The 26,515-nt window shown below is 42.4% G+C and overlaps 1 protein-coding gene across 1 annotated transcript in view; it reads right to left on the bottom strand.

The window, feature by feature from the left end:
- LOC102372428 (vacuolar protein sorting-associated protein 13B-like) overlaps window positions 1–26,515 on the bottom strand; it is a gene marked incomplete at its 3' end in the record, with an annotated part of 150,849 nt that overhangs the window by 46,076 nt on the left and 78,258 nt on the right. The window contains exons 4-6 of the mRNA XM_006035876.2: window positions 25,120–25,287; window positions 22,380–22,561; window positions 9,591–9,765 (exon numbers count right to left, since the gene is read on the bottom strand). Coding sequence (XP_006035938.1) covers window positions 9,591–9,765; window positions 22,380–22,561; window positions 25,120–25,287 — 525 coding nt within the window. The remainder of the gene's footprint in view (window positions 1–9,590; window positions 9,766–22,379; window positions 22,562–25,119; window positions 25,288–26,515) is intronic.

Genomic DNA, 26,515 nt, shown 5'->3' with positions numbered 1-26,515 from the left:
AGGCCCACCCAGCCCCTCCCCTCCACCCCCCCCAACCCAGAAGCCTCTGCTGGGCCTAGTGATCCTGGGGCCATTCCCCACCCTGGTGCAACTCAGCTAAGGATGGGGAGAGGGGAGGACCACCAGCGATCGCCCCAATCCTCAAGGCCAGGCCAGCTCCTGCTGCATCCTGTGGTCCTGGCAATGCAGCCGGGAACCACATGGTGCACTGTGGGTGGTGGGGGTGTGGGGAGCAGTGGAAGGCAGGAAAGCAGGGAAATGGCAGTTGCAGCAGCAACAAGCATTGGGGGGGAGGGGCAGTGGGTAGGAGAGCAAGGCATGCACCTGTGCCCTGGGGCCAGGGCCAGTGGGGGCCCAGAGTGAGGCAGCATGAGCCCAGGGCCGAGGCTGGCTCTGCCCCTCTCCCTGCTGGCGCAGCCTAGCCTTTTCCCTGTCAGCCTGTGCCTTGTGCTCCTGCCGCTCCACCCTGGGGCCCTGCCGGCCCTAGCCCCGGGGTACCAGAGGAGGCTCTGCGCTCCCACTCAGATGTTGCTCTGCTGCCACTTCCCCCCTGCCTGCTGCCGCTGCACCCACCATTTTCCCACTTTTCCACCTGCTACCACTACCACATTTTCCCCACTTTCCCACGCACCACTGCCACTTCTCCCCGCCCCCTCACTCTAGCACCACATGGTTCTGGCTGCATCACCAGGACCACAGGATTGCAGCAGGAGCCAGCCTGGCCTGGCCTCTGCAATTTCCAGCTGGCTCCGTGTGATACTGGCCAGGTCGGGCCAGCTCCTGCTGCATTCTGCACACCTGACTGTACAACCAGGAACCATGTGATGCTGGAGTGGTTGGCAGCAGGGGGCTGCAGGGAAGCATCAGTAAGCAGGAACGTAGGGAAGCCGCAGGAGAACGACAGCAGTGGCAGACAGGGGTGGGGGAGGGGGAAGTGGTGGTGACTGGCCGGGCAGGAGCACAGGGGCCCGTGCTGGTGTCCTGGGGTGGCAGGAGCACTGAGCCCAAGCTGGCAGTGGTGCTGGCAGGGGCTCTGCCTGTTGTGGGCCCCGAGAGCTCACAGCCTGCTGCTGCCGCTGGTGGCAGGGGCTGTGGGCACCCACACCCCTGATGTATACCCCACACCCCCCAGCCATCCTCCCCCTCCACACATACCACAACCCTCCCCAGCTACCCTTCCCACACACACACACACACACACAGAGTCCCCCACAAACCCCATATCAACCCACACCCCACCCCACATACACAACCCCCAAGCCCCATACACACCCACACCCCTCCACACCTATCCTCCCCACCAAACCCACACACACACACACTGCCTCCCAACATACACAAATACCCACACACCCACAGCTCCCCACAAACTTAAACTGGCTCATATTCAGCTTATTATCCATTGTAATGCCCAGGTCCTTTTCTGCAGAGCTGCTGTGCAGCCAGTCAGCCCACAGCCTGTAGTGGTGCATGGTATAGTTCCATCTTAAGTGCAGGACTTTGCACTTGTCCTTGTTGAACCTCATGAGATTCCTTTTGGCCCAATCGTCCAATTTATCTAAGTCATTTTGAATCTTAGCCCTACCCTCCAGCATATCTACTACTCCTCCCAGCTTAGTGTCATCTGCAAACTTGCTGAGGGTGCTTTCCATGCCATCTTCCAGGTCATTGATGATCCAATGAACAAAGCCAGGCCTAGGACCGACCCCTGGGGCACTCCACTTGATACCGACTGCCAACTTGACATCAAGCGATTGATTACTACTCTCTGAACCCAATGCTCCAGCCAGTTTTCTGTCCATTTTACAGTCCATTCATCCAGACCATACTTCCTTAGCATGCCTGTGAGAATGTTGTGGGAGGCTGTATCCTGCTAAAAATCAAGGTACACCACATCTACCAGTATCCCTGCATCCACAGGTTTAGTTCCAGTCTCCTTGCTCAGCCACCTTCAGTCTCTCCCAGGATCACTACATCAGTCTCCTCTTTCTGCCAGTCCCAATTGTCTTCCCCCAAATGACTATCCCAGGTTCAGTTTTCCTTTTCTCCTTCCCAGCCTCAAGCTAAAGTCTCTGCCCCCCCGCCCCCACTTGAAATTTTTCATCCCACTCTAATCCCTCCGGCCTTTCCCCCTTCTTGCATTTCCAGTATTTGTCTCTCTGCATTCAGATCAGCCATCTTTCTCCTTGGTACCAGGGTACTCAGATATCTAGACTCAGATATAGCAAATCTCAACAGGGATCTAGAACTGAAATTGCAGGAAAAAGCCTGTTCAGTGCAAATGGAACACTGAAGGAATTTACCTGCTAAAACATTAAACTCTGTACTGAATATGAGACACAACATTTTTTAAATACTTATAGTTTAGTCAAATGAAGGTATTTTTTCTTGTGGATGCCAAATTCATATTCCTGACCCAAAGTCTACCTTTTCCACAAAATGCCATGTCCTTGCATCAAAGCATAAACTTTTTGTCATAGTAGTTTAACATAAGAAAAAATAATATTTTCTCTAACCTTATTCACCAAGACAGCTGAACTGTTTTAGCTTAAATTTTTCAGCTGTAGTGTAAAGCAGATACTTAGTATGGGTAATTTTGTCCCAAACTATTAAAATTTGCTAGTTACAAACTATTTAAATTAGGATCCTACAGTGGGAAGTTGACAGATGCTAAATTAATGGCACAACAGGATCTGATCCAAGCGATCACAACTCTTTCTACATGACACACGTGTGGCGGAATATATGATTCTGGCGATCAGGGATAAAATTTATCAGATCCCAGTTGTGCAACTGCTGGGGCAGGGAGCCCAACTTCAGGAGCAGATTCCCAGTATCCCACTCTGAGGCATGCATGGAGCTCAAGATCATGATCATGCGCTCTACACAAGCCAGCAAATTTAAACACATGGGTGGAGCAGCCTCCCCCTGCTCAGCCAGTTTAAGCCCTATAGGGCTGACCTGTGCATAAGCCTGCTAAGTGGGGGGTAGAGGAAAAGACCATCAGTTTCCTCTACCCAGTACCTGTCAACCTGAAATAAGGATGCACCACTGGGCTTTAAAATGCCACATGTACAAAAGAATGCATAATAAAAATCAAGATGTTCCACATATAATGAGATATCTTTGTGGCTGATTTGCCATTTTAGCACACCAATAAATACTTTTCACATGTGGCACTTTACAATTTGTAGCATGATTAAACATCTTTGATACATTTTCTAAAGGCAATATATTTCAGGTAGATCTGTAAATTATAACTGAAAAAATATAGGCACTTTTAAAAATAAAATGATTTGCATTTAGTAAGAGTAGCCCTTAAAAAGAAACTTGTGGTTAATTCTGAAAAGGAGAAGTCATTTATTACTGTATTCAATCAGTTAGATTTTATTTTTTTTAAATAGACACACATTTAAGTTTCCTCCAAAGAGTTAAAATCTGTGGTTGGAAATATGGATGACTAATGCACTGTGAAGAACAGGGGGGAAAAAAGAGTATTTTCCACTGCCCAGTCTTGGATATAACCAAGTTGTTGGGGATTTGTTTTGCTTTTTTTTTTTTTTTTTTGGGGGGGGGGGTTGTTTGTTTTTTTTTTTATAAAAACCTACAATGATGCTAACAAAAAAATAACGTACAGATAATTTTCCAAATTTCAACTTTGGTAGTCCCACTCAGCTGCTCCAAATAAAAAAAAAAATCTCTCTCTCTCTCTCAGTTCTTTACATAGATTTTTTTTATTTGTTTACTATGTAAAAACAATCATAAATAATAATAAGGAAAACTGTTGCTAAATATTTGGTTTGTATGTAGCAAAGTATTTTGTAGTGATGATACATCCGGAGTTCCAAAACTCTTTCTAGACTTTTACAACTGTATTGTATATGGGCTAAGACAAATAGAAAACATCAAAAGAGTAAGGGCTGATGCAAATAGTAACCTGAAAATATAAACAAGCTACTATCTCAATTTTTTCTACTAAGGAGATGACCAGATTTCTGAAAGAATATGCTTTGATAACCTCCCAGTCCTCCAATAGCAATTGGATAATCTACTTGCCCTCAAAATAAACTATCATCTCTTTCAAAGCCAGTGAACTACAGATTATATCACAGAAAGGGAGGAATTTTGGGGGCTGAAAACCACCAAAAACAAACTGGCTACAAACTCACTATGGATACATTTAGAAAACTTCTGAATTCCAAAATATCAGATCAGTGACATTTTGGAATGGTCTTCTGACCAAAGCGCTGGGGGCAAAGAATCTGTATCTCTTTAATATTGACTTGGATAGGTTTATGGACGGAACTCTATAAGAGAAGAGGGAGTTTGGGTGCACCAGTTAGTGCAGGGCTCTGCAACCCCCAGCACACATGTCAGTGTGGCATGCAAAGGCATTTTGCTTGGCATATGCACCTTGAGGTAGACAGTAGGGAAGGGGCCAGGCTACACTGCCACAACAAGGATCGGGCCCCTCATGGCTTCCCTGCCATCTGCCCCTGGCGCACCAACATTTTACAATTTGAGGTTGCAGGGTTTTTTGGCACTTGGCCCAAAAACATTGTGGACCCCCAAGTTAGTGTATGTGATGTGAAGTTACATGTCTACAGTTCATAGGTTGGGGTAGAAAAGCATCTGGTAATCCCATGCCTTATTGTTTTTGCTGGTCACCAGTTGAGGCAGGAAAGATTTTTTTTCCCCCTGCATGTACGCTGCTGGGTTCTAAAAACCTTTTTCACTTTCTCCTGATGAATTAGGATTTTGTCCACAGCTAAGACTGGGGAATTTTAGCTAGGGTACGTTGACGTTTATGGTTGTACTGGTTCCTGGATGAAGGTCTTGCTACTTCCATCCAACTGCTCCCAAATCATTGTAGTGACAAGGCACTGGCTATGCTCTCATTTCTCCTGCTTCTGCCTATGACATGTTATGGGGTGTTCTCTAAGCATTATGGATAACGTTCCTTGTAAATGTGGGTGAGGGTCTGTGAGGCCAATTTTTAAAGATTCTTTTGGTTAATGATTTCCTGCAAATGCAGGAAACTATTCAGTGGCCTAGGAGGTCACTTGCAAACTGTACTCAGTGGCCTAGGAGGTCACTTGCAAGATCAAAAAACCTTGATAACAAATAGATTTATTTAATGTGAAACATCTTGGTGCAAAACTAATTCAGCCCACTGGTATGTTGGATAAAAGTGCCAAAGCTTTTTGAGCAACACGCTTTGGACTGAGGATGATTATAGCAAGTGTCCGAATCCACTATGTAAAAGCAAATAAATCCTGAAGCCCAAAAAGACCAAGATGAAGGAAAACTTTAAGCAGATCCTGATGTCTCTGGCATTAAAATGTTATCTGATTGCAATAATTTTTCAAACTATGTCTTGGGCAAGGAGCCCACCTCCAGAGCCCAAAACAGATTTAAAATTCTAGGGTTTCAGCACATTCAGTTTTGCCTCTTCATATTAATTACTTGCTCTCTTTTGTGATCAAGCCAACCAAGTTAAATTTACACCGCCACATATTCCAAGCCAGAAAGTTCCCTGGGTATATGAATACAAGAAGGTGGAAAACTCTGGTTTTTTTCCGGGGAACTGTTTCAAGGAACCTATACTTCCAAGAGTACCTTGAGGATACTTTCTTATCCATACAAACTGAAGGCAGGCAAGTCCTAAACATTCATCCCAGGAACAGCTTTCCAAAACATTAGCTTCCAGACCAAAAAAATGTATACACCATATTACACATATCCACAAATGTACATCAAAAGAATATGAATGTAGCCAGGTGAAAGACTCAACAATTATAAAATACCAAATTGCCTTCAAAATTAAGGTTGCCTGTGTACTCTTAATTCAGCATCCTTGTGCATATTAATTATGATATATGATATAGTCTTTAATGACAAATATCATGTTCTATTTTTCCAACAGGACACCAGCTTCATTTACTGCATGTGCTGAATGTCCTCTGGGATGAATCAAGGTAAAGGAGACATCTGTCTGTAGAATCCATGCATAATTTGTTGCAAAAGTTGGAAGAAATGTAGTGAATGAGGCAGGAGGAGGAAGGATGGTCTCACAGTTGAGGCTCTTGATTGGGTGACATGGGGAGTTGGACTGTATCTTTGCCAATGCCACAGAGGCAGTTTCTATCTAAGAGATGCTATGCAATTAAAATCAAATGTTTTTCATGTAGCTTCTAACTGCATGTTCTGCTTTTTCCAAATGCCTGTCTTGAGACCCTGGGGTATGACTTACAAAGGTTGAACAGCCACAGCTGCAAACAAAATCAATTATACCTGTACTGTGAACATACAAAATTCATGCATACCACAATGCAAAGTGTTCTAAAAATAATGTCTTAATATCCATACTCTTTACCTTACTTTTTGTGTTTTGGTTTCCCATCTGTAAAATAACTGACAGCAATAATACCATACTTCCTCACATACTCACATACTCTCACAATTTTTCCCCAATAATCAGCCTCCCAAAATTGGGGTGTGTGGCTTAAGTGAGAAAGCTGATTTTCTGCACCCCACTTTGATTCCTGCTCCAAACCAACTGCCCAACAGCAGCAATATATTTCTTTTCAGGCAGCTGAGGGAATCAACCGGCTCAATGCTTCATTGTTCTGGCCCCAGGGTCAACAATGAATCTCCTTTTAAATGGTCTTGATGTTCCACTAATCAACCTACCTTTCTTCTAGCGATTCTGCTGTCTGACAGCCATTTCTCATCTCTCTTTGCCTATTTCATAGCTTTGCAGACCTTTTAGCTCTGTCCTTGCTGCATGCAGCCATAACTCTAGAAAAATTCTACCTTTCCAAAAACAAAGGGCATAATTTATTCCAGGGTGTGTTGCATGTGAGAAAATATGGTAGGTTGTCATCCTCTATGGGGGCCAGTATGAGAAAGAAGGATGAAAAACATAATGACAGTATGTTTCACTTGTATCTGAAAGACAATTGAAAAGATTCAAGAATCATGTGTTTCATTCCAGACTCTGGAAGTGAGAGTTCTAAGGGGCACAGACCCTTCTGACTATTTACTCCAAGACCGACCCTTTCCACCTTGTCTGTGCCCCTGTTCCCCGACCTGTCTCCAATTCTCCATCCTTGCAGACCAGCACAACATGCTCAAGGAAATCACTTTGGGCCACACTAGGTTTATCACATAAAGCAGCCACAAAATACAAAGTATAGGAGAAAAAGGGAAAAGAGACCAAGGCTGTGGACACTTTCTAACTGCTTTAAATCATGGTAATTTTAATACTGAAAGTGTTAAAATTGCAAGGTACATTTGCAGTTCTACAGAAGCATGTGGACATAACAGCTACATCATGACAGTTATCAGTATCATTTAATACTGATACAATTGCTACACCTATCTATATTCTGAGTTTGCCTACTTTATATAAAAAGAAGCTCAAATAGTTCTTCCATCTCCAACTGCTTCAGAGCAGTGGTGGCTAGCAGGCTAAATGGCCAGTGCCTGAACCCTCTGTGAACCAGATCCGGTGGGGCCCCATCAGGCTGTGCAGAGAAGTGGGGAAAGGGGAGGCAAGAAGCCCAACTCTGATCCAACCACACAGCAGAAGGGGACTGACCCCGACCCCAACTGGGCCCCACAGAGGGGAGGGGCCATGATCTGGCTCTGATCCAACCCTGCGTGAAGAAGGGGGCATGGCCCGGGCCCAACCTGGCCAGGCAGAAGGAAGGGGTCATTGGCCAGCCCTGTGTCAAGGGGTGGGGGATGGGGAGCATGGCTCAGCCACAAACCAGCCATAGAGGGAGCCAGGCAGAGGAGGGGACACAGTCTGGCTCCAACCTGACTGTGCTGAGGGAAGGGGACATGGCTCAGCTCCTATCTGGCTGTTGCGGGGGTGGGTAGTGGCTCAACTCTGAGCCCTCCCATGGGGCTTGGAATTTTGGCAGCAGGGAGGGATGACAGTATTAACTACTACAGGTCCCCTGCTGCCAAATTTCCCAACCCATGCCGAGTCCCATGGACCAGACGTCCCAACAGCTCCACAGGCTGCATTTGGCCCATGGGCCAGAGGTTGAGCACCCTTGCTTCAAAGGAATAAGCAGCCCTTCTCACCCGAACACTTACTTGATAAAGGTTGTTCCAACCAAGTAATTGTTGAGCCATCATCTCATCTACTAAAATGAATTCCAAAAGAATTTTAAGCAGTATTCAAGATTATCTCTAAGATTATACTTTGAACAATATGCAAAAATTAACTGAATTAATATTTTTACAATATTAATTCAATTAAGTCTGAACAATATGTCCTTTTGCATTTCTCATAAGAGAGAATTTAAATTGCAGGCTAATATTTCAGCTTTAGAAAAAAAAATGTAAGACCCTTAACTTTCAACTCTGAGAGACGGCTTATTTGCTCAGTTCACACTGCAGGCACATGACAGTGAATTGTACAACTGTCATAAGACATTGTTATCTGTGCCAACCAACATTAAAAGCTATATTTCTGGCAAGTAAGTTTCCACTACCCACATTTTTCCAACAATACATTATTTTCCTGAAACCACACAGCAAACAATAATACATCATCAAAATCTTTGTTTTAAGCTACTTAAATTAACACAGTAATACTTTCATTCAGGAAAAAAAAAAATGAATTACTGATCATTCATACCAAAAGCTTTAAACTACTGCATGATTCTAACAGACAACAGAAGCTAAAATTACCAAAGCACATTCACATGAAATTCCAAGAATCTTCTGAAAGCTGTTAATGAAGTACTCTTGACTGTGTGTCAGACACAAAATTTTAGTACTAAAGATATATTGCAAGATATATCTAGATATTTCTAGAGAAAATAAAATTAAAAGAAAGAACAGAATTTAGAATTCAGCTTGGTACAAACTTCATCTTTACCTTCTCTCCCCCCCCGTACACTGCTAAGATGTCAGACTGGTACTTAAGCATTCAGTAGCATATAGTTTCTGACTAAGTGACTGAACAGAAGTGCGTGATTTCAAACATACGTAATAACTTGAGTCTTGTCTTTCTGCTGTTTCTTTTAGACCTATATGTTGTACTTAAAAAATCATTTATTATTTTGCAAAGAGGTGTAATTAGGATATATTATGTCAACAAATCATAATGAGTAAATGAATGACCATAAGAAAGCATAGAATACACTCTCTCACAAAATAAACAACAGCAGAAAGAATACTGCAAAAAACACAGAAACTAGAGAAAACACCATGCAAAATATTTATTTACAGAATACTTTAACATGTGCACATCAGGGTTCATTAACAATTTTGTAGAATGAAAGAGAAAACAGAATTGTCTAACAAGCCCCTTGCTGCACAAAGTCTGAACTCCCTTATTGCTCCCTAATATCCAAAATAAACTTTATCTAGAAACCCTAACCAGTTTTGTTAGGGCCATCAATATAGCTTTCTCAACGTAACACAAAAAAAAGATGTTGGAGTACTGCATAACTTACCCCACACAATAAGTTGGCTGTATCACAATAAAGATTGCCAAAACACACCAAAAGAGTTAGTACTGACCAAAAAATAAACCAAAAGCTTTCAAAACAAATGGTTACAATTACCTGAAATGTTTCCCAATATATCTTTAGTGTGACAAACCAAATCTTCATTTTCTCCATCTTTAAAACTTCCTATTTCTCCATAGTAAAGAGCAATCCCAAGCTGCATTATGCGTATGAACATAGGAAGCTGCTGGTCAGTGATGGAAAGCTTCAAACTTTCAACTAAGGTGTGAATCTAGTGTATAAAGAACAACATAAAAAGAAATAATATAACTACCTCTACCAAAAACTTCAAGACACAATATAAAGTGTAAGATAAAATATAATTTATAACGGAATTTTAATACCTCTCTCCCAAAACAAAAACAATTGCAATAAATAAATTCACAAGGAATCTAAAGTGACCATGTTAAAAAAAAAAAAAAAAAAAAAAAAAAAAAAATCACATTTAGGTTTCCTAATTTTTTTTTAGAAAAAGCAAGCACAGCATTAACAACAGAGAACTTAACAAGAAAAAACATATTTTAATTTACATTTTAAAACAGTTTCTGCTAAAAATAATTCTAAAACAAGATCTGTCATGAATGTAAGTGACCAGACATTTGAGGGTGTTAAAAAACAAAAAATCTACAAAGAAGCCAAGTAAATTAGTGGTAGTAGGTTTTCTGTTTTTACATTTTTGAAAATGTCATTTGAAAACATTTACATGGAAAACATCTGAAAGTTTTATATAAAGTACATTAGGCTTCGGATTTTAAACTATGAATGAACAAGGCTAGTTATTTTTAAAAAGCTAAAAGCAAAGCAATAAAATCATCAAGTTTCTCTTCATTCTTACATCCCATTTTCCTGTCTCTTTCCCCCTTACAATGAAAATTGCTTTAACCCCTGACATCTTAAAACACCCATTCTTGGCCCCACTTGCCTCTGTCATCCCTACCCCATCTCCTTTTCAAGGTCATTCAATGTGCTATTCTAAAAGTCCTCTTTTCTGTTTGCATTCCATTTGCAAAACTTCTCCTTGCAGTCCACTGAAAGTGCTCTTGACACAGTCCTCAAATGAACTCTTCGCCAAAGCTCAGACCAACTAGTCCCATCCTCATATTTCTTAACCCCATCAGCCACTTTCAGCACTCCTCTTGGGAGTCTTAGCCCCCCTTGGCTTTCATGTCTCCATATCCTCTTGGCTCTTCTCTGACCTATCTGAGTGTTCATCCAGTATTTCTTTATAGTTTCTTTCTTTCTCCACAGGTCTCACCACGCTCTACCTTTGGTCTGTTTCTTCTACCTCTATACAGTCTTTGAGTAATCTTGGATGCAAGTGCAAATTCATCTACCATTTCTCTGATCTTTCATACATGTTCTTCTCTACTCCAGACCTGCTGCCTTATGCCCAAATTAAATCATAGTCTGAGTCATCATCTGAAGTTCAAAATGGCTAAGATACAGGTCTTATCCCCCTTACCCCTTCAAGCTCTACTCACTAGTTCCCTTCCCTATCACTGTAGACTTCATCATCATCCTGCTTGTCACTTGTGCCCATCATTTGCAATTCTGATGCTTTCTACCTCTGCACATGCAGGCTAGGTCCAAGCCTTGCTTAGAGAGCAGGCTTGCTTGAACTGATGATGCAGAGAAAGGTGAAGTATTATTGTGGAGGGGGCGGAATTTTTACTTTCTTTGGGATTTAAAAAGAAGTCCCCCACAGCTCCTCACATGGCATGGTCTGCCCACCCCATGGGGAAGAGGGGAGAGAAGGCTGGGAGATGGGGTGTCACCATACCATTGTAAAATCCTGAATCTGTCCCTAGGCTTAGGCATACCGAACCTACCTAACTGCAGGAGGAAGGATAAGAGTACATTGACATGCCATTCCATCGTACATTTCTATGGTTTTATTATTCTTCCTGAATACTGTCTGTGTGATATGCCCATTCCTAAACATGCACAGTAAAAGTAGAGAAGTAACATTTTGAAATGGTAGATAATTGACAAACAAACCAAACAAACTGATGAAACTATATCATACACAATTATTTTGAAGTACAATAAAAATATTATGAAATATTATGATCAGTAGATAATTAGCAAGACAGAGAGGATTCGGGCCAATCTCAAAATTAAAAAAATTGTTTTCACTACATTCTTCCAGACCAAATGTACCACTGAAGGCAGAACACTGAAGACATTTGGTTGTAGTGTCATGAAACTAATTTAAGTCTATGTTTTAGATCTTCCAGCAACCCTTCAGCCATTTCATTAAAAAAAACTAGTTTCCATTTTTCTTCCTGTACATACATATGCGCGCGCGCGTGTGTGTGTGTGTGTGTGTGTGTGTGTGTGTGTGTGTTTCAAATTATATTGATGCTATAAAAAGAACTGAAAGGCAGGTTGTTATCAAGTCATTACATCTACTTTTGTACATATTCTTCAAGAAAAATTTGAAATCAGATTCACTACTAGATTCAACTGCAAAAAGAAAGGGGAAAAAACAATATTTACATTAAAGCACAATAGTTTATAAAACAAAAGAAGTGACTCTACAACTCGGGCAGCAAAGTTTTTGGGAAGAGTCCCAAACACACTCGCATCCTTGACTTGCAAGATGTTGGGAGTGCCAGGGATAGATGGTGTGGGAACTGAGAGCGGCCTGATCCTTACTGTGGCAGCGCAGTCCCAGCCCCTTTCCTACCATCTGCCCTGAGGCTCATGAGCAAAGCAAAATGCTTTTGCATGCCACACACTGGCACCTGTGCCAGGGGTTACCTAGCCCTTCTCTACAGTAATGCCAATTACCCAATACAGGCCCAAATACCTTCAAAATATACTGTTGCTAATCTACAACTGAAAAAACCCCACAGACAATCCAGTTTGACAGAGATGACAGCCAAGAATATAAATGAGTATGACAAAGATGTCTCTGCCATTTGTGTAGACAGCAAAAAAAATGAAATGCAAGTGCAAAGTCCTGCACTTATGATAGAACAATCCCATATACCAGTACAGCCTAAAGATCAACTGGCTAAGAAGCAGCTCTGCAGACAAGGACCTGAGGGTTACAGTGGAAAGTAAGCTAAATATGACCCAAAAGTGTACTCTTCTTGCAAAGAAGTCTAATGGCATACTGGGCTGCAATTAGTAGGAGCACTGCCAGCAGACAGAGAGAAATGATTATTCCCCTCTATTTGGCATTGATGAAGCTACATCTGGAGTACTGTGTCCAGTTTTTGGGCTCCCCACTACAGAAAAGATCTGGACAAACTGGAGAGAGTCCAGTGGAAGGCAATGAAAATGGTGAGGGGGCTGGGGCACATGACTTCTGAGAACAGGCTGAGGGAACTGGACTTATTTAGTCTGCAAAAGAGAAGATGGGGGACTTAACAGCAGCCTTCAACTACCTGAAGGGTGATTCCAAAGAGGATGAAGCTAGACTGTTCTCAGTGGTGGCAGATGACAGAACAAGGAGCAATGGTCTTAAGTTGCAGTAAGGGAAGTGTAAGTTAGAGATCAGGAAAAATTCTCACACTAGGAAGGTATTATAACACTGGAACAGGTTACCCAGAGAAGTTGTGGACTCTCCATCCTTGGAGATTTGTAAGACCCAGCGAGACAAAGCCCTGGCTGGGATGATCTAACTGAGGCTGGTCCTGCTTTGAGCAAGGGGTTGGACTACCCTTCCAACCCTAGTTTTCTATGAGTCTATGATTCTAAATAATGTATTAACAGAATACTCAGCACATTATTTAAGCCTCACTTTGAAAGTCAGTCAACACCTAACAACATCTTAAAACATACTGTGGAAGCTGAAAGCAGTTCTCCGATAATCAACACATCTCAGGGTTGATGATTTTAAGAAATGTGTATCAGTACTCAATTCTTTCTGGTGAGTTTGGAGGACCCTCAAGAAGCCTCCTATATCATGATATATATATATACACATGCAAAACTAATAACCTGAAATTTGCACTGAGCACAGAAAGACTTCTGATCTCTTTACAAAACAAGAAACTCTGAAGAGAGACACTAAATTTAAGGAAGCTGAAAGAGATTTCAGAGGGACTGGAAAAAATGAGACTGATGACAAGCCTCAATAGAAACCCACTATTATCTAATACAAGGAATTGGAACCACACAAAGCTAAAATGAGAGAGAGAAACAAGTAAAACAATAGAACTTTTCACCATTTAGCCAACATGACTGATAAATTCAAAAGTCAAAAGCTAAAACCAGAATATGATGCAGCTGAGATGCATCACATGCAACTTAATCCTGTAGTTACTTTAAATGTTTAATGTTGGAGATTTTGATTTCTTCCTCAAAACTAGGATTAGGAAGGAAACTGTGTACAATCTTACTTCATAACGTGGCAAGTAAAAGGGCAGAAGAGAATAGAATTAAGAATTGTCTGCGGTGTTTTTTGTTGTATTTTTTTTTAATAAAAGAACCCTCTAGGTCATTATGGAAAAGGACTGTGATTGTGATGTGGGTTTGAGTTCTGGAAACTTGTACAAGCAAATCTGACATGGTACAGGTGGGTGTTAAGGGGTGGCAGAGCCCCATAAAGAAACTTCATAGATTTCATAGACATTAGGGCTGGAAGGAACCTTAAAAATCAAGTCCAGCCCCCTGCCCCAGGGGCAGGAAGTCAGGTAGGGTCAAAGGATCCCTTGTATCCCAATGGGCTTTTTCGGTCCCCAGGTCAACCCCGTGCATGCCGATGGGGCTTTTCCCCCCCCGGGCCCCCCCCCCCCCGCTTTTACTCCAATGGGCTTTTTCGGTCCCCAGGTCAACCCCGTGCATGCCGATGGGGCTTTTCCCCCCCCGGGCCCCCCCCCCCCCGCTTTTACTCCAATGGGCTTTTTCGGTCCCCAGGTCAACCCCATGCATGCCAAATCTGACATGGTACAGGTGGGTGTTAAGGGGTGGCAGAGCCCCATAAAGAAACTTCATAGATTTCATAGACATTAGGGCTGGAAGGAACCTTAAAAATCAAGTCCAGCCCCCTGCCCCAGGGGCAGGAAGTCAGGTAGGGTCAAAGGATCCCAGCAAGATAAACATCCAAGCGTTTCTTGAATGAGTCCAGGGTAGGTGCCTGCACCACTTCTGGAGGGAGTCTATTCCAGGTCTTGGGGACTCAGACAGTAAAGAAATGTTTTCTTATGTCCAGCCTAAAACGGTCTTGGAGGAGTTTATGACCATTGGTCCCTGTTTTCCCCTGGGGCACTCTGGTGAACAGACATTCTGCCAGATCTTGATGTACACCCCTTATGTACCTATAAGCAGCCACCAGGTCCCCCCTAAGCCTGTGCTTTCCAGGCTGAAGAGTCCCATAGCTCTTAGCCTCTCTTGATAAGACCTATTCTCTTGTCTTCTGATCATGTGCGTGGCTCTCCTCTGGACTTTCTCAAGCTTCTCGACATCCTTCTTAAATTGTGAAGCCCAGAATTGGCTGCAGTACTCCAGCTGCAGCCTCACCAAGGCCGAGTACAGCGGGAGGATGACATCTTGAGATTTACTTGAGAAGCATCTATGGATGCAAGCCAGTTTTATTTGTTTTGCCGGCTGCAGTACTGCATTTGTGGCTCATGTTCATCTTGTGATCAATCACTTTAAGGAAGAGTTTGGGATTATTTAACTCCTAACTCCAGCTCCCAACAAGATTGCACTCCATCAAGACATGGCAGATGAGACCAGACCATCTGAGGTAGAAGGCGGTGATATTCCTGAATTTATTCCCAATGGCACATGGACACAGAATCCCAGGGAAGCAAGGCCTAATGTCTAGAAAATGGTATTTAGAGGTTTGCTTTTGGGAATTGGCTTATAAGTAAAGTAGATATTGTATTAAAATAATGGTCAAGGGCAATGGCAAGGGTTAATTGATTTCTAAGAGGCCTGTGTGTGCCTTCAAGGTCCGCTGTATATGATATGGGCAAGCAGCGAGCAGACACAGGCTGGGAACTGAAGTCATGTACTACATTGTTCCATAACATAAGATAAGGTGGCACCAGGTCACAGTGCTCAACTGGAGGGCCTTTGGGCTTTCCGGTTTTGGGTGAACAGACCAAATTAGGAGAAGACCAGTAAAGTCCAAATTAGGATGTCTGCATGTGATGGGTTTATGAAACAAAGGATTATGCTAGCAGAACAGAATGTGGAGAGTATGGCGACCACTGAGACCAATCAGCAATGAACAGAAATGAAGAGTCATCAGGAGAGGAAAAGAATACAAAAGAAGAGATTTCAGAGCAGCAAAGGGTCCCTGGAAGGAGAACCTGAGGCTACCACGAACAGAGGGCACACCACCAGCCCATCACATCCACCTCACTTGCGGGGGAGCAGGTCTTGGCCTCCAACCTCCAGGCTGCTGACATCTGACATTCCAAGAGAGAACCTCAGGATGGAGCTCGCATACTGGCCAGATGTACCTTCCTTCTGATGACAGCCCTAGAGCTGGCAGATAAAACTATTGCAAACAATTCTATATCTGCTATCACTGTGCATCAATACAATTTGTCTATTATTGAATGGAAAGGTCACGGTCACTCTGAAGATTTTGTGTCAGCTCAGAACGAGGTATCCGGTTCATAAATCCAGTGCCAACAGGGCCCATAGCCTTACAGAGTGAGTTGCTAAAACAGTACATTCCCCCCAGCGCTTGCTGTCCCCTGACAGGGGATTAAGGAGCCCCCTGTCCAGATCTTGGGGAAGCCTCCCTCCTTAAGAGGTTTCCCCAGGCCAGGCATCCCTGCAGAGTTAAGGGCAATTCCCCCCTCCCCCTTCCTACCTGCTGATTGCTTCAGCTGCTGCCACAGGAGGAGGGAGAAGAAGTCCTCTGGGCTGCATGCCTGCCCATGCAGTCCAGCATAGGGGCACCAGGAAGCCCCTGCCTTTGTAGGCTTCCCCCCACCCCAGCCCAGGATCCCCCAGCCCTGGGCAGCCCTAGGGAGCTGAGAGGACTTCATCCTCTTCCCAAACCCCAGAGCTGCTTGCCTTAGCTGATGGAGTCTCAGGGATAGCACAGAGCAGCCTCAGGAAGTGAAGGAAAGTTCATCTGCTCCCCTACAACTAGTTGTGCCTCAGACTCACAGCAGCTGAGGCAAAGCCAGCAGAGAAGGAGGAGGAGAATTTCCCTCCACTCCCTGATGCTGCCTGAGACTTGCAGGGGCTAAGGCAAGTAGCTCTGGGGCTCACGAGAGAAAGAATTCCCTTCAGTTCCCTGGGGCTGCCCCAGGCAGGGGTAACCTGGGCTGTGGGGGGGAAGCCCCCCAGGATAGGGGCTCCCCAGTGCACCCATGCTCAGCTGCATGGGCCAGCACCTGGCTGGGAGGACTCATTCTCCCTCCCTCCTGTGGCAGCTGCTAAAGCAAATCAGCAGCTGGGAAGAGGGAGAGGGGGGAAAGGGCTGCAGAGAGTTGAAAAGCCCTGACCAAAGGGGCTTCCCCTCCCCCCACCTGCTGGGTCTAGGGGTCTCTTCCCCTGTTCCCCATCCCTATGGGCTGATGGACACAGGCAGAAAGCAGCCTAGAGAGCAGAGGGGAGAGGCAGTCCCTGCTCCACTGGAGCAGACAGCACAGCCCAGGGTTGCAAAGAATCCTGGGATGCTGGGGGAGTTAATTTGAACCAGGAAGGGATCTGGGACAGAAGTTCCATCAACCGGTTTGACCTAAATCAGTTATTTCTGATACTACATCCAACCACAGTTATCTTACACTGATTTTGGCCGTTCTGAAAGCGGTTTATGTGCACTGAACTTCTGTTCTGTTACAGGTTTAAATTAGTTTCCAATCACTTAACCCGTTTTAAGTGAAACTTCTGTCCCTTAGAGATTTCTTACTTTCCATAAACTAGTTTTAAACACATGCTAATAAAGTCCCTAATAATGTTTCCTCCTGTCCATTGTTCCATAGTACTATCTCTTGCACTAATGACAGGTTTGTTTTGCTGATACTCAAAGCAGCAGACTTTTTCCCACACCCACTTTGCATATGTACACTCCCAAAACACGTCCCACTGCTGCTTCTTCCCTGTACCTGTCCCTTAGACACCTTGATAAGTTGTCAAACCCCATCTCGACTGCACGTCTCTCACTGGCAAGATATTTCTTACAACTATCCATGCTAGGTTGGCATGTTCACCTTTCAGTTGTTTACCTACCGCCACTCCCCATACCTTCTTTACTTGTCCTTCTGTGAAGTTTCCACTGGCACCATTGCCATCTCTCCCTTACCGTTTTCAAATATTTCAGGACCTGCAGCCCTACCTTCCCTATTTTATACCTCTGTATAAATCCTTCCATCCTTATGTAATGAAGCAGTGGTTGCCATGCCCATGGACTCTTCAAAGAGATCTTATATACTCCGCATTGCCTCAAAATTGCAGCGGAGTGAAATTGGTTGATATGTCCATTGAAAATCTCTCTCCAACCACTACTTTTATATCATCCATGTACAGTACGCATTTTATCTCACCCTCTCCTAGTATCTGTACTGCACTTATGACCTTATGTTTTCTTGTTCTTTGTGCTAATGGTTCTATGCCGCACACAAATAGCAGTGGTGACAGGGCACAATGTGCGTCTTACCCCGTATGGATTTTCAAGGCCCCACTTAGCTGCCCATTAATTTGGACTCGACTTTTTGCTGCTCTATACAATAGCCTTATCCAACATATAAATTTCTCTGGAAACCCCATTTTTTCTAGCGCCTCGAGTATGTAATCATGATCCACTCTGTCGTATGCTTTTTCTAAATCAAGGTTTGCTATAACGGTGTTTGTTTTCCTGTCTTGGATGTGGAACAGTATATCTCTGATCACTCTGGAAATCCTTTTACCTGGTACTGCACATACTTGATCTCCATGTATTATTTTCTGGAGGTTCTTCCTCATCCTCAAAGCCAATGTCTTGGCCATTAATTTATAGTCCATACTAAGAAGCATAATCGGTCTCCAGTTTTTCAAGAGTTCTTTCTTCCCTTTCTTGAAGAGTAGATGACAACACCACTAGTAAAATCATTCCCTGTGTTTCCTGTTTCCACTGCTTCCTCGAACACTTCCACTATATCCCTCCCTACGCATGCTCAAAGCTTCTTGTAAAATGCCATAGGCAGTCTGTCTACTCCTAGTGATTTCCCTCTTTTAAAATTTTTAAACACTCCTTCACTTCTTTGTAAAACCTTCTCATCACCTGCAACACCTCCTGCTTTTGCATCACCTTCTTCCTGCACTGCTTTAAGCTCTCCTTTTGTCACCTTCACTCTGGCTGAAAAGTATTGAGACCACTCTTCATTTTCTTGCACCCAGTGCGCTTGTGCCAGTGTGTCCAACCCTTCCTCTCCTCCTCCAGGTTTTGCTGTTCCTCACAGGGTCTGAGTATACTTGCAAAGGCTTTGGAGCACCTATGATACAAGTGTCTGTCTCCCTTACAAACAGTGCATTTCAAGGACTCCTGACATTCTACTGCTCTGTGCCCCATCCCTTTATATCTGTAGCACACTGTGAGGGGACAGTGTGCAGACAGGTGCCCCACTTTCCTGCATTTGCCGCACTGTTTTGGTCAACCATGGTACATGATGAAACCCTTGTGTGTCTTGATCTGGATCACTGATGGGAGATGCAGCATCCTACCTGGGCTCCACTCACCTGCTTGTAACTCTACTCACACCCTACATGACCCCATCCAGATAACATATTTGGCCCTTACTTTCTCTACCAACATGATTCTTTGGATGTACTTTTCCAGCCATCTTTCTGCCTCTAGTAAATCCATGTACATTCAAACCATAATCACTCTCTCTCTTGACTTTTCCCCTACCATGATCTTTATCCCTCTTAATTGCTCCCTCCCACATTTCTCTGCATATTTCTTCCAAAAGTTCTCATACCCTTCTCCATCCTAATAAGTCAATTCCCAAGTCTTCCAGTTCGAAAAAGCAATTAGACTGGTGAAATGCTCCACGTGCACCTCCAAAATTGCAAACAGCACCTTTTCCAGGAAATAATATCTGTTTATTGTCAATACCATCTACCTCCTGTCGCCAGCTAAAGTTGCCTTTATCCACAGCCTCCATTCCTCTCTAGTTTCCCTCAGTCTCTCTTCTGTGTTTTCTCACCATACCACTCCCAGTGGGCCAGCCTGCTATCATAATCCCACCGTCCTCTGTTTCTCACCGGCCATACCTACTCCTACTGCCCCCATTATGTTCTCCTCTGCACCTATCACCATTGTCATTGCCTCTCCCATTGCTCCCACCATCATATCCTTTTTTCTTGCTTGTCCGGTCTCCATATCTTCATTTCTGCTCTTTAACTCTTTTTCCACCTCATGCTTACTTGCCATCACTACCATTGTTTTGAGCTTCAGGTTTCTCTTCTCCGTGTCTTAAACCCCAATGCTCTGTTGATCCCTTTCTTAAGGCATAGATCAAGCTTTCAATGCTGACGGGAGCCTACCACAAGGTTAGGTTAATGCAGCCCACCTGAATAAACTGTAAGGTAGTGCACATTAAGTACAGTCCCCCTAACTGCTGATTCTTTGTCAAGTGATAGCAAGCCACAACATCGCATACTTTTGACTTCTTCTTTACTCCCACAGCTAAGCTGTATCTTTCTTTCCCATTCCTAATGATTCAAGCCTTAAATGCTTGGCAAACATCACAAAATGAGACGCCAAACAGTTCATCCAGAATCCCTCTGTGGACCCCTTTCTCAGCCAGGTGCATGTGATTAGTGTGGCTCTGCCCTCCATGAGGTGAAGCTGGAGCACATTGCCCTACAACTCATCTGCATAAAAAATGTTGTTGCATCCCAGGACTCATGACAAGAGCTAATTCCAGTCACGAGTGGGGGCTGACTAGCACATGTGGGGGATAAGGAGGGGGTATCTTGAGAACACACACATTACTGAGCAATGTTGAGCTGTGGAGTCACCATGGCTTGAAATACTATTGACGCTCGTGGGATTCAGCCCAATGAACTCTATGGTAAATCATGAGCCTTTGGCTTTGGATTAACACCATGCATAATTTGTACTACATAAGTATGTGCCCAAAAGTGTGTTTATGGAGTACCTGAACTAAATTAGCAGCAGCTTCATAAAAAGGTAACACACATCAGATCGGGATGAACTAAGTGCACAGGTACTACATACAAATTGCTAGTCATGTTTAATTTCCAGCTTATTATTTTCAAATTTACTCCTCACTTCCATTGGCTCAGGGAGAGCAGGGTCTGACAGTAAGGAGAGGGGGAATGGCCTGCCAGGGGGAAACAGAGAGCAAAAAAGCTATCTGACCCTTCAGATTTACTTTCCGTGCTGTAACAGTGGGAGGAGTACAAATTCAAGGCAAATCTCCAATAATTAGATTCTATACCTGGAAAATTATAACAAATTTATTAATTTTCCATATATGGAATCTAATTATGGGGGGAGGGTCATTTTATAATCAGAGTCATCTTCTATTTGAGTAAATATTGTACATGGGATTAAGTGCAGAATGCGGAATTATTTTATAAACTTGCAGTGCCTAACAAAATGTGTGTTATTATACCAAGATCTGAAAGAAGGGGTACTACAGTGTAAGTTTGCACTCACGATTGTGACAAGTACTGATTTCCCAGTTGTACGTGTGCTATTAGATATCCACATATGCAAAAACAAGGCTGTATCTAGCATTCTGCATGAAAACATATCTAAATAAGCATTTACGTAGCCACAGGATAGTCCATAAATCACAGCAATAAGTCACAGCCAAAATCTGTATCTGCTCACATACATATGGTGGCATGATCAAAGTAGGTGTGAAGTTATGTACACAAAAAAGCACTAAAGCTAGAAAAAAAAGACCATTTCCCTTTCAATTGCAGTTCCTCAACTGGTAAATCAGACATGATTTCTATTTAGTTCCCTAGGATGTTGTGAACTTAGGTCACTTAAGAATCTCCAGATCACACCAACAGTCTTATCTAATCAGGTATTTTATCTCAGATTGACTATGACTTTACCACATGATCCTGAAAAAGACATCCCACCCATAAAACATATAATTATGCAGAAGCATGTACCTGCAAGAAGTTTCCTCCAAAACTTCCTATACTAGGATAGTACAGATGCTTATATAAGCAACTGTGTTTAAACCTATTCATTTCTTGACTGCCACTACTTGTGACAAAAAAGTTCCACTGTAGTGAACTATGAAGTGCATACAAAAGTAGTTGTTTTCAAAATATTTGTCAAAACGTGAGTGTTTGTATATCACTTTGAGATCCTCAGATAAACAATGTTATGTACAATGCAAAGCAGCATGTTACATGACAGTTAGCAGAAAGTTTTAGGAATTACAAAGGAGTCTGTGCCAATGCAGGCATTGACTGCTATGCTTTGATTATCAATAAAAATATGTCATTTGATGCTAGATATATGTGAGAGATAAGAGATGCCTGCTCACTAACTAGAGTTAGACAACTAATTCTTTATGCATGGGTCAATACCTACCAATGTTCAGGTCATAACTGAAACAATCACTTGAGATTAAATGCTTTGTCCCATTACTAGTCTTCTAACTCCTGCAGTCCCCAAACTAAGTGTTTAACATCTTTGATTTTCTGAGTTACACAATAAAATCTTTTTTGTACAAACTTCTCAGAGCAAATCCAACTTCATTAACATGATATTAGTTCACATATAATACAGACAAAACATTCCAAAATAGCAAGAGAACTGTCAGCTTTCAGATTTTGTTTTGTCTTATGTCAATTTATACTGTGAAAACCTGAAGAGTAGTTCATAAATATGGATTTAGATAGCTTAAAAACAGAGAAGAGAGATAAGAAAAGACTCTTGGTACTTACTTTAATAACAGATGGCATCTTTGAATTAAGGTTATCATAAGTAAAATGCAAGCGAGTCTTGAAGGAACACTTGTAAAGCAGAGGGTCCTGGTAAAACTCAATTTTTCCACTAGCATTTCTCTTATCAAGACATACTGTGCAGTCAGAAAAATTAATCACCTTCCTCAGCACTAGATCAGTTGCTTTAAAAAGAAAAAAAAACAAAACAGTTGACTAGAAAATTTAACAATACTTGCTTCTTATTTTATATACACAGTATTCCATGAGACACCAGTAATGAACAATTTTAAATATATATTCAATAGAAAATTAATAACTTCCACTGTTGTTAGCATGATTATATTTTACTTAAACTACCGTATAAATAAAATAAAGAGCTTTGGTAGGAAAAATAATTTTCTATGCTACCTCCTGGCTATATATTTATTTTTAAATTTTTTGAAAAACTAAGTTTTTCTGTTTTTTAAGCTACAAAGACAAATTTCTAAATGATTTGTATCATTATTAGAATACATTTATTTCAGTAATTTGAAAAACAATGTCTCTACTAACTACAGAAAAATCAAGTACGTCTCTGGGAATAATGATAATTCAAGAAGAGAGGGGAAAAAATGAAGACCTGAGCTTCAAAATATATAAAGCCTTTAAAAAGCCACTTCAAAGACTTATTCAGTTTCACGCAGAATTGGAAAAAATAGTTAAAACCAACAGTTTGAAGGAAAAAAAATCAGGGGAGATAAAAATTAATAATTGAATATCCAAAATCATATCTCTGCATTACTGTAAACCATACATTTGCCATCTTTTCCCTATAGTTAAAGCTTGGCTAGAAATAACAGAGGTAGTACAACCCAAAGGCACAAAAAAAAAAAAAATCATACATGCACACACAAAATGATAAGAACAAGAACAAGTTAAGAACTTGTGTGGTCTTGGTCAAACTAGGGAAAAAGTACAGTATTGTACTTAATAAAAATATTTTTTTTTTTTTGAGGTGGAAAGCAGATCAGGTAGTCTTCTTTCTCCCCACTTAACCCTTTCATCAACTGACCTATGCCCCCAAGCAGCCAATCCAGCAGCTAGCTGCAGGGATCAGCTTTACCTCAATGAGAGCCTTCCTCTAAAAAGAGCTCTGTCATTGCTGACTGGTGCTACAGGGAAGCTCATGACCCGTAGACCACCCCTGAGATTCTGCCCCGCACTCCCACAAGCTCAGAAATTAGCACGCCTTAACCTGTTTTCCATATTGTGTTCAGCTCAGCTCAGCTCTTCGTAATATGCATATTATAAAGATTGTCTTTTTGACAGTTTAGAGCTCAAAAACATAAGACCACCACCGCAGGCTACAGTCATACGTAGTTCAAATTTCGCCACTCAGGCTGCACCTTAGAGTACTGTAGTTTATGTATAAGGATGAGGAGAGACAACTTATTTTATTTCCACTCAACACCTTCTGCTGTTGTTAACTCATCAAAAATGCACATTTTGGTCAGGTATGTTTTTATTCTGAAAGTTTCAAAGCAATACAACATGTTTTTATAATAAATATCAGCTTTGTAAGCATTTTATAAATGTTTTAATTTTTAAATGATTAACAAACAGGGGTGTCAAACTCCTCTGGCCCATAACCTAGGGCCAGTCCTCCACCACCATGCTAGATCCAGCACCCACAGTGCCCCACCCTGGGCAGTTGGGGATCGGGGTTGCATGTGGTATGTGTCCCCGAGTGGCAAAGATGGATGCTGTGTGTAGCATAGATCCCAGAGTGGCTGGAACAGGCACTGCATGTAGCATAGATTCTGGACTGGGTGCCGTGTTACAGGCAGTACCCCCACTGGCTGATCCAGGACTGTGCCACGTGGCACTTGCTCCAGCCAGTCTGAGACCTGGAAAACATGAGGCACCTGCAGGCACCAGTTATAACACTAGTCCAAGACTGGTTGGAGCAGCCACCATGTGTGGCATTCATCTCGAGGACGCTGGGACAGGCAATACATGCAGCACAGTTCCTGGAGAGGCTAGAATGGATGCTATGTGCAGTGCGCATCCCAGGTTGTGCCCACAGGGACCGTCCTGGGCCAATTCAGACCCAGGGGGATCACTGGGGGCCAGATAATGCTCTCTGTAGGCTGGATCCAGACCCCTGATTTAAAATATTTCAGCTGGAGATGAGGGATGGTCCAATGATTAAGACAGCAGCCTACTACTTGGGATGCCAAGATGCAATTTCCTGCTCTACCACATAGTTCTTGTATGACCCTGGAAAATCCTCACTTGTGCCTCAGTTTTTCATCTGTAAAATGGGGATAAGATTTCATAATCTTACAGCAACATGATAAGAATAAATATATTAAGTATTGTCTAATACAAAAATACCAAGGTTGGTTTGCATCTTCACCATAATAATAGCTTGTATTTACCCCTAAATACAAAAATGTAATGTGGTATTCATTATTTCACCTAAGTGAAATGCATGCAATAACTGTGTTTTTACTGTCCCATGAAGCACAATGCATCTTACTACGTCTCCATCCAACCTAGTAAGAATTTAACTATAAAATAAAATCACTAAAATCCCATCTGCAAGATAAAGATTATGGGGAAAAAAACAAGTTTCATAAAGGAACAATAAATACATAATAGGAAGCAAAATTACTTTTGACATCAGAAAGCTTCCCATAGATTTACTTTCACCTAAGATAAAGAGAGAACCATCCCCAAGATCCAAAAAAATACTCACCAGAGATATCCATAAATGCTCTATCCCAAAATTCATCCACTGTATAGCATTCTGCAGAAGTTATATTCACTGAGAGAACAATATCATCCTCCACATACTTTAATATGAGATTGTTGATCACAATGTTGACATTGTTTACAACACGCCTAATTAAACTCTGCACATAACCTTTCAGATGGAAACAAAAAGAATAAAACAACATTTGATGCAGTTCTCAAAAATTATGTAGAAGAGATGCAGCAATTATTTTGTTTCACATTTATTACATAAATAGGTAAAAACAGTTCTTTCCAAATTGCATATTATTTTCAAATTCTATTACTCTACTTTGTCAATGCACTGTTATCACTACTCTCTCGACAGCTAAAAGCATGACATGCAACTTTAAAAGTGCATTCTGTACTAGCTAACAGATCAGCTTCCAGCAAGTGTGACATAAAAAATATGAAAGCAACATTTTAGTCTATGCAGGTTTAATGCAATATTAGGAATTCAGTTGTACTGAAACCCAGAAGCAAAAATTAACCTTTGAATTATATTTTAAATAAAATGCAAAATTCTAAGTTTTTGTAGAATACAAAATATTATTACAACTTCATTTTATATGAATCCAGAAAAATGATCACATCCCAAGATATTCAGAAATAGGTATAGAAAAATTATTAGTATCAAGTTACTAGGATAATATTCAAATATGTACACCTTTATATACTGTAATTACTCAGATCTAAGATGAGGTTTTTTCCTCATTCAGAATTCATAGATTCATAGACATTAGGGCTAGAAGGGAGCTCGGAAGATCATCGAGTCCAGCCCCCTGCCCAAAGGGCAGGAAGTCAGCTGGGGTCATAGGATCCCAGCAAGATAAGTATCCAGTTTCATCTTAAAGGTGTTCAATGAAGGCGCTTGAACCACCTCCGGTGGCAGGCTGTTCCAGACCTTGGGGGCTCGGACAGTAAAGAAACTCTTCCTTATGTCCAGCCTGAAATGATCTTGAAGTAGTTTGTGACCATTCGACCTCGTCATCCCTTGGGGCGCTCTGGTGAACAAACGTTCCCCCAGATACTGGTGGTCACCCCTGATAAACTTGTAGGTGGCCAGCAGATCACCCCTGAGCCTGCACTTTTTCAGGCTAAAGAGCCCCAGGGCTCTCAGCCGGTCATCGTAGGGTCTGCTTCCCTGACCTCTGATCATGCGCGTGGCTCTTCTCTGGACTCTCTCAAGCTTCTCCACATCCTTTTTGAATTGTGGAGCCCAAAACTGGACACAGTACTCCAGCTGCGGCCTCACTAAGGCCGAGTACAAGGGGAGAATGACGTCCCGGGATTTGCTTGAGAAGCATCTATGGATGAAAGCCAGCGTTTTGGTCGCTTTACTAGCCGCCGCATCGCACTGC

This window comes from Alligator sinensis, unplaced genomic scaffold (assembly GCF_000455745.1).
Source record: "Alligator sinensis unplaced genomic scaffold, ASM45574v1 scaffold497_1, whole genome shotgun sequence".
NCBI lineage: Eukaryota > Metazoa > Chordata > Crocodylia > Alligatoridae > Alligator > Alligator sinensis.
The sequence above is the reverse complement of the archived record's forward strand: the minus strand, read 5'-3'. Positions and strand labels throughout refer to the sequence as shown.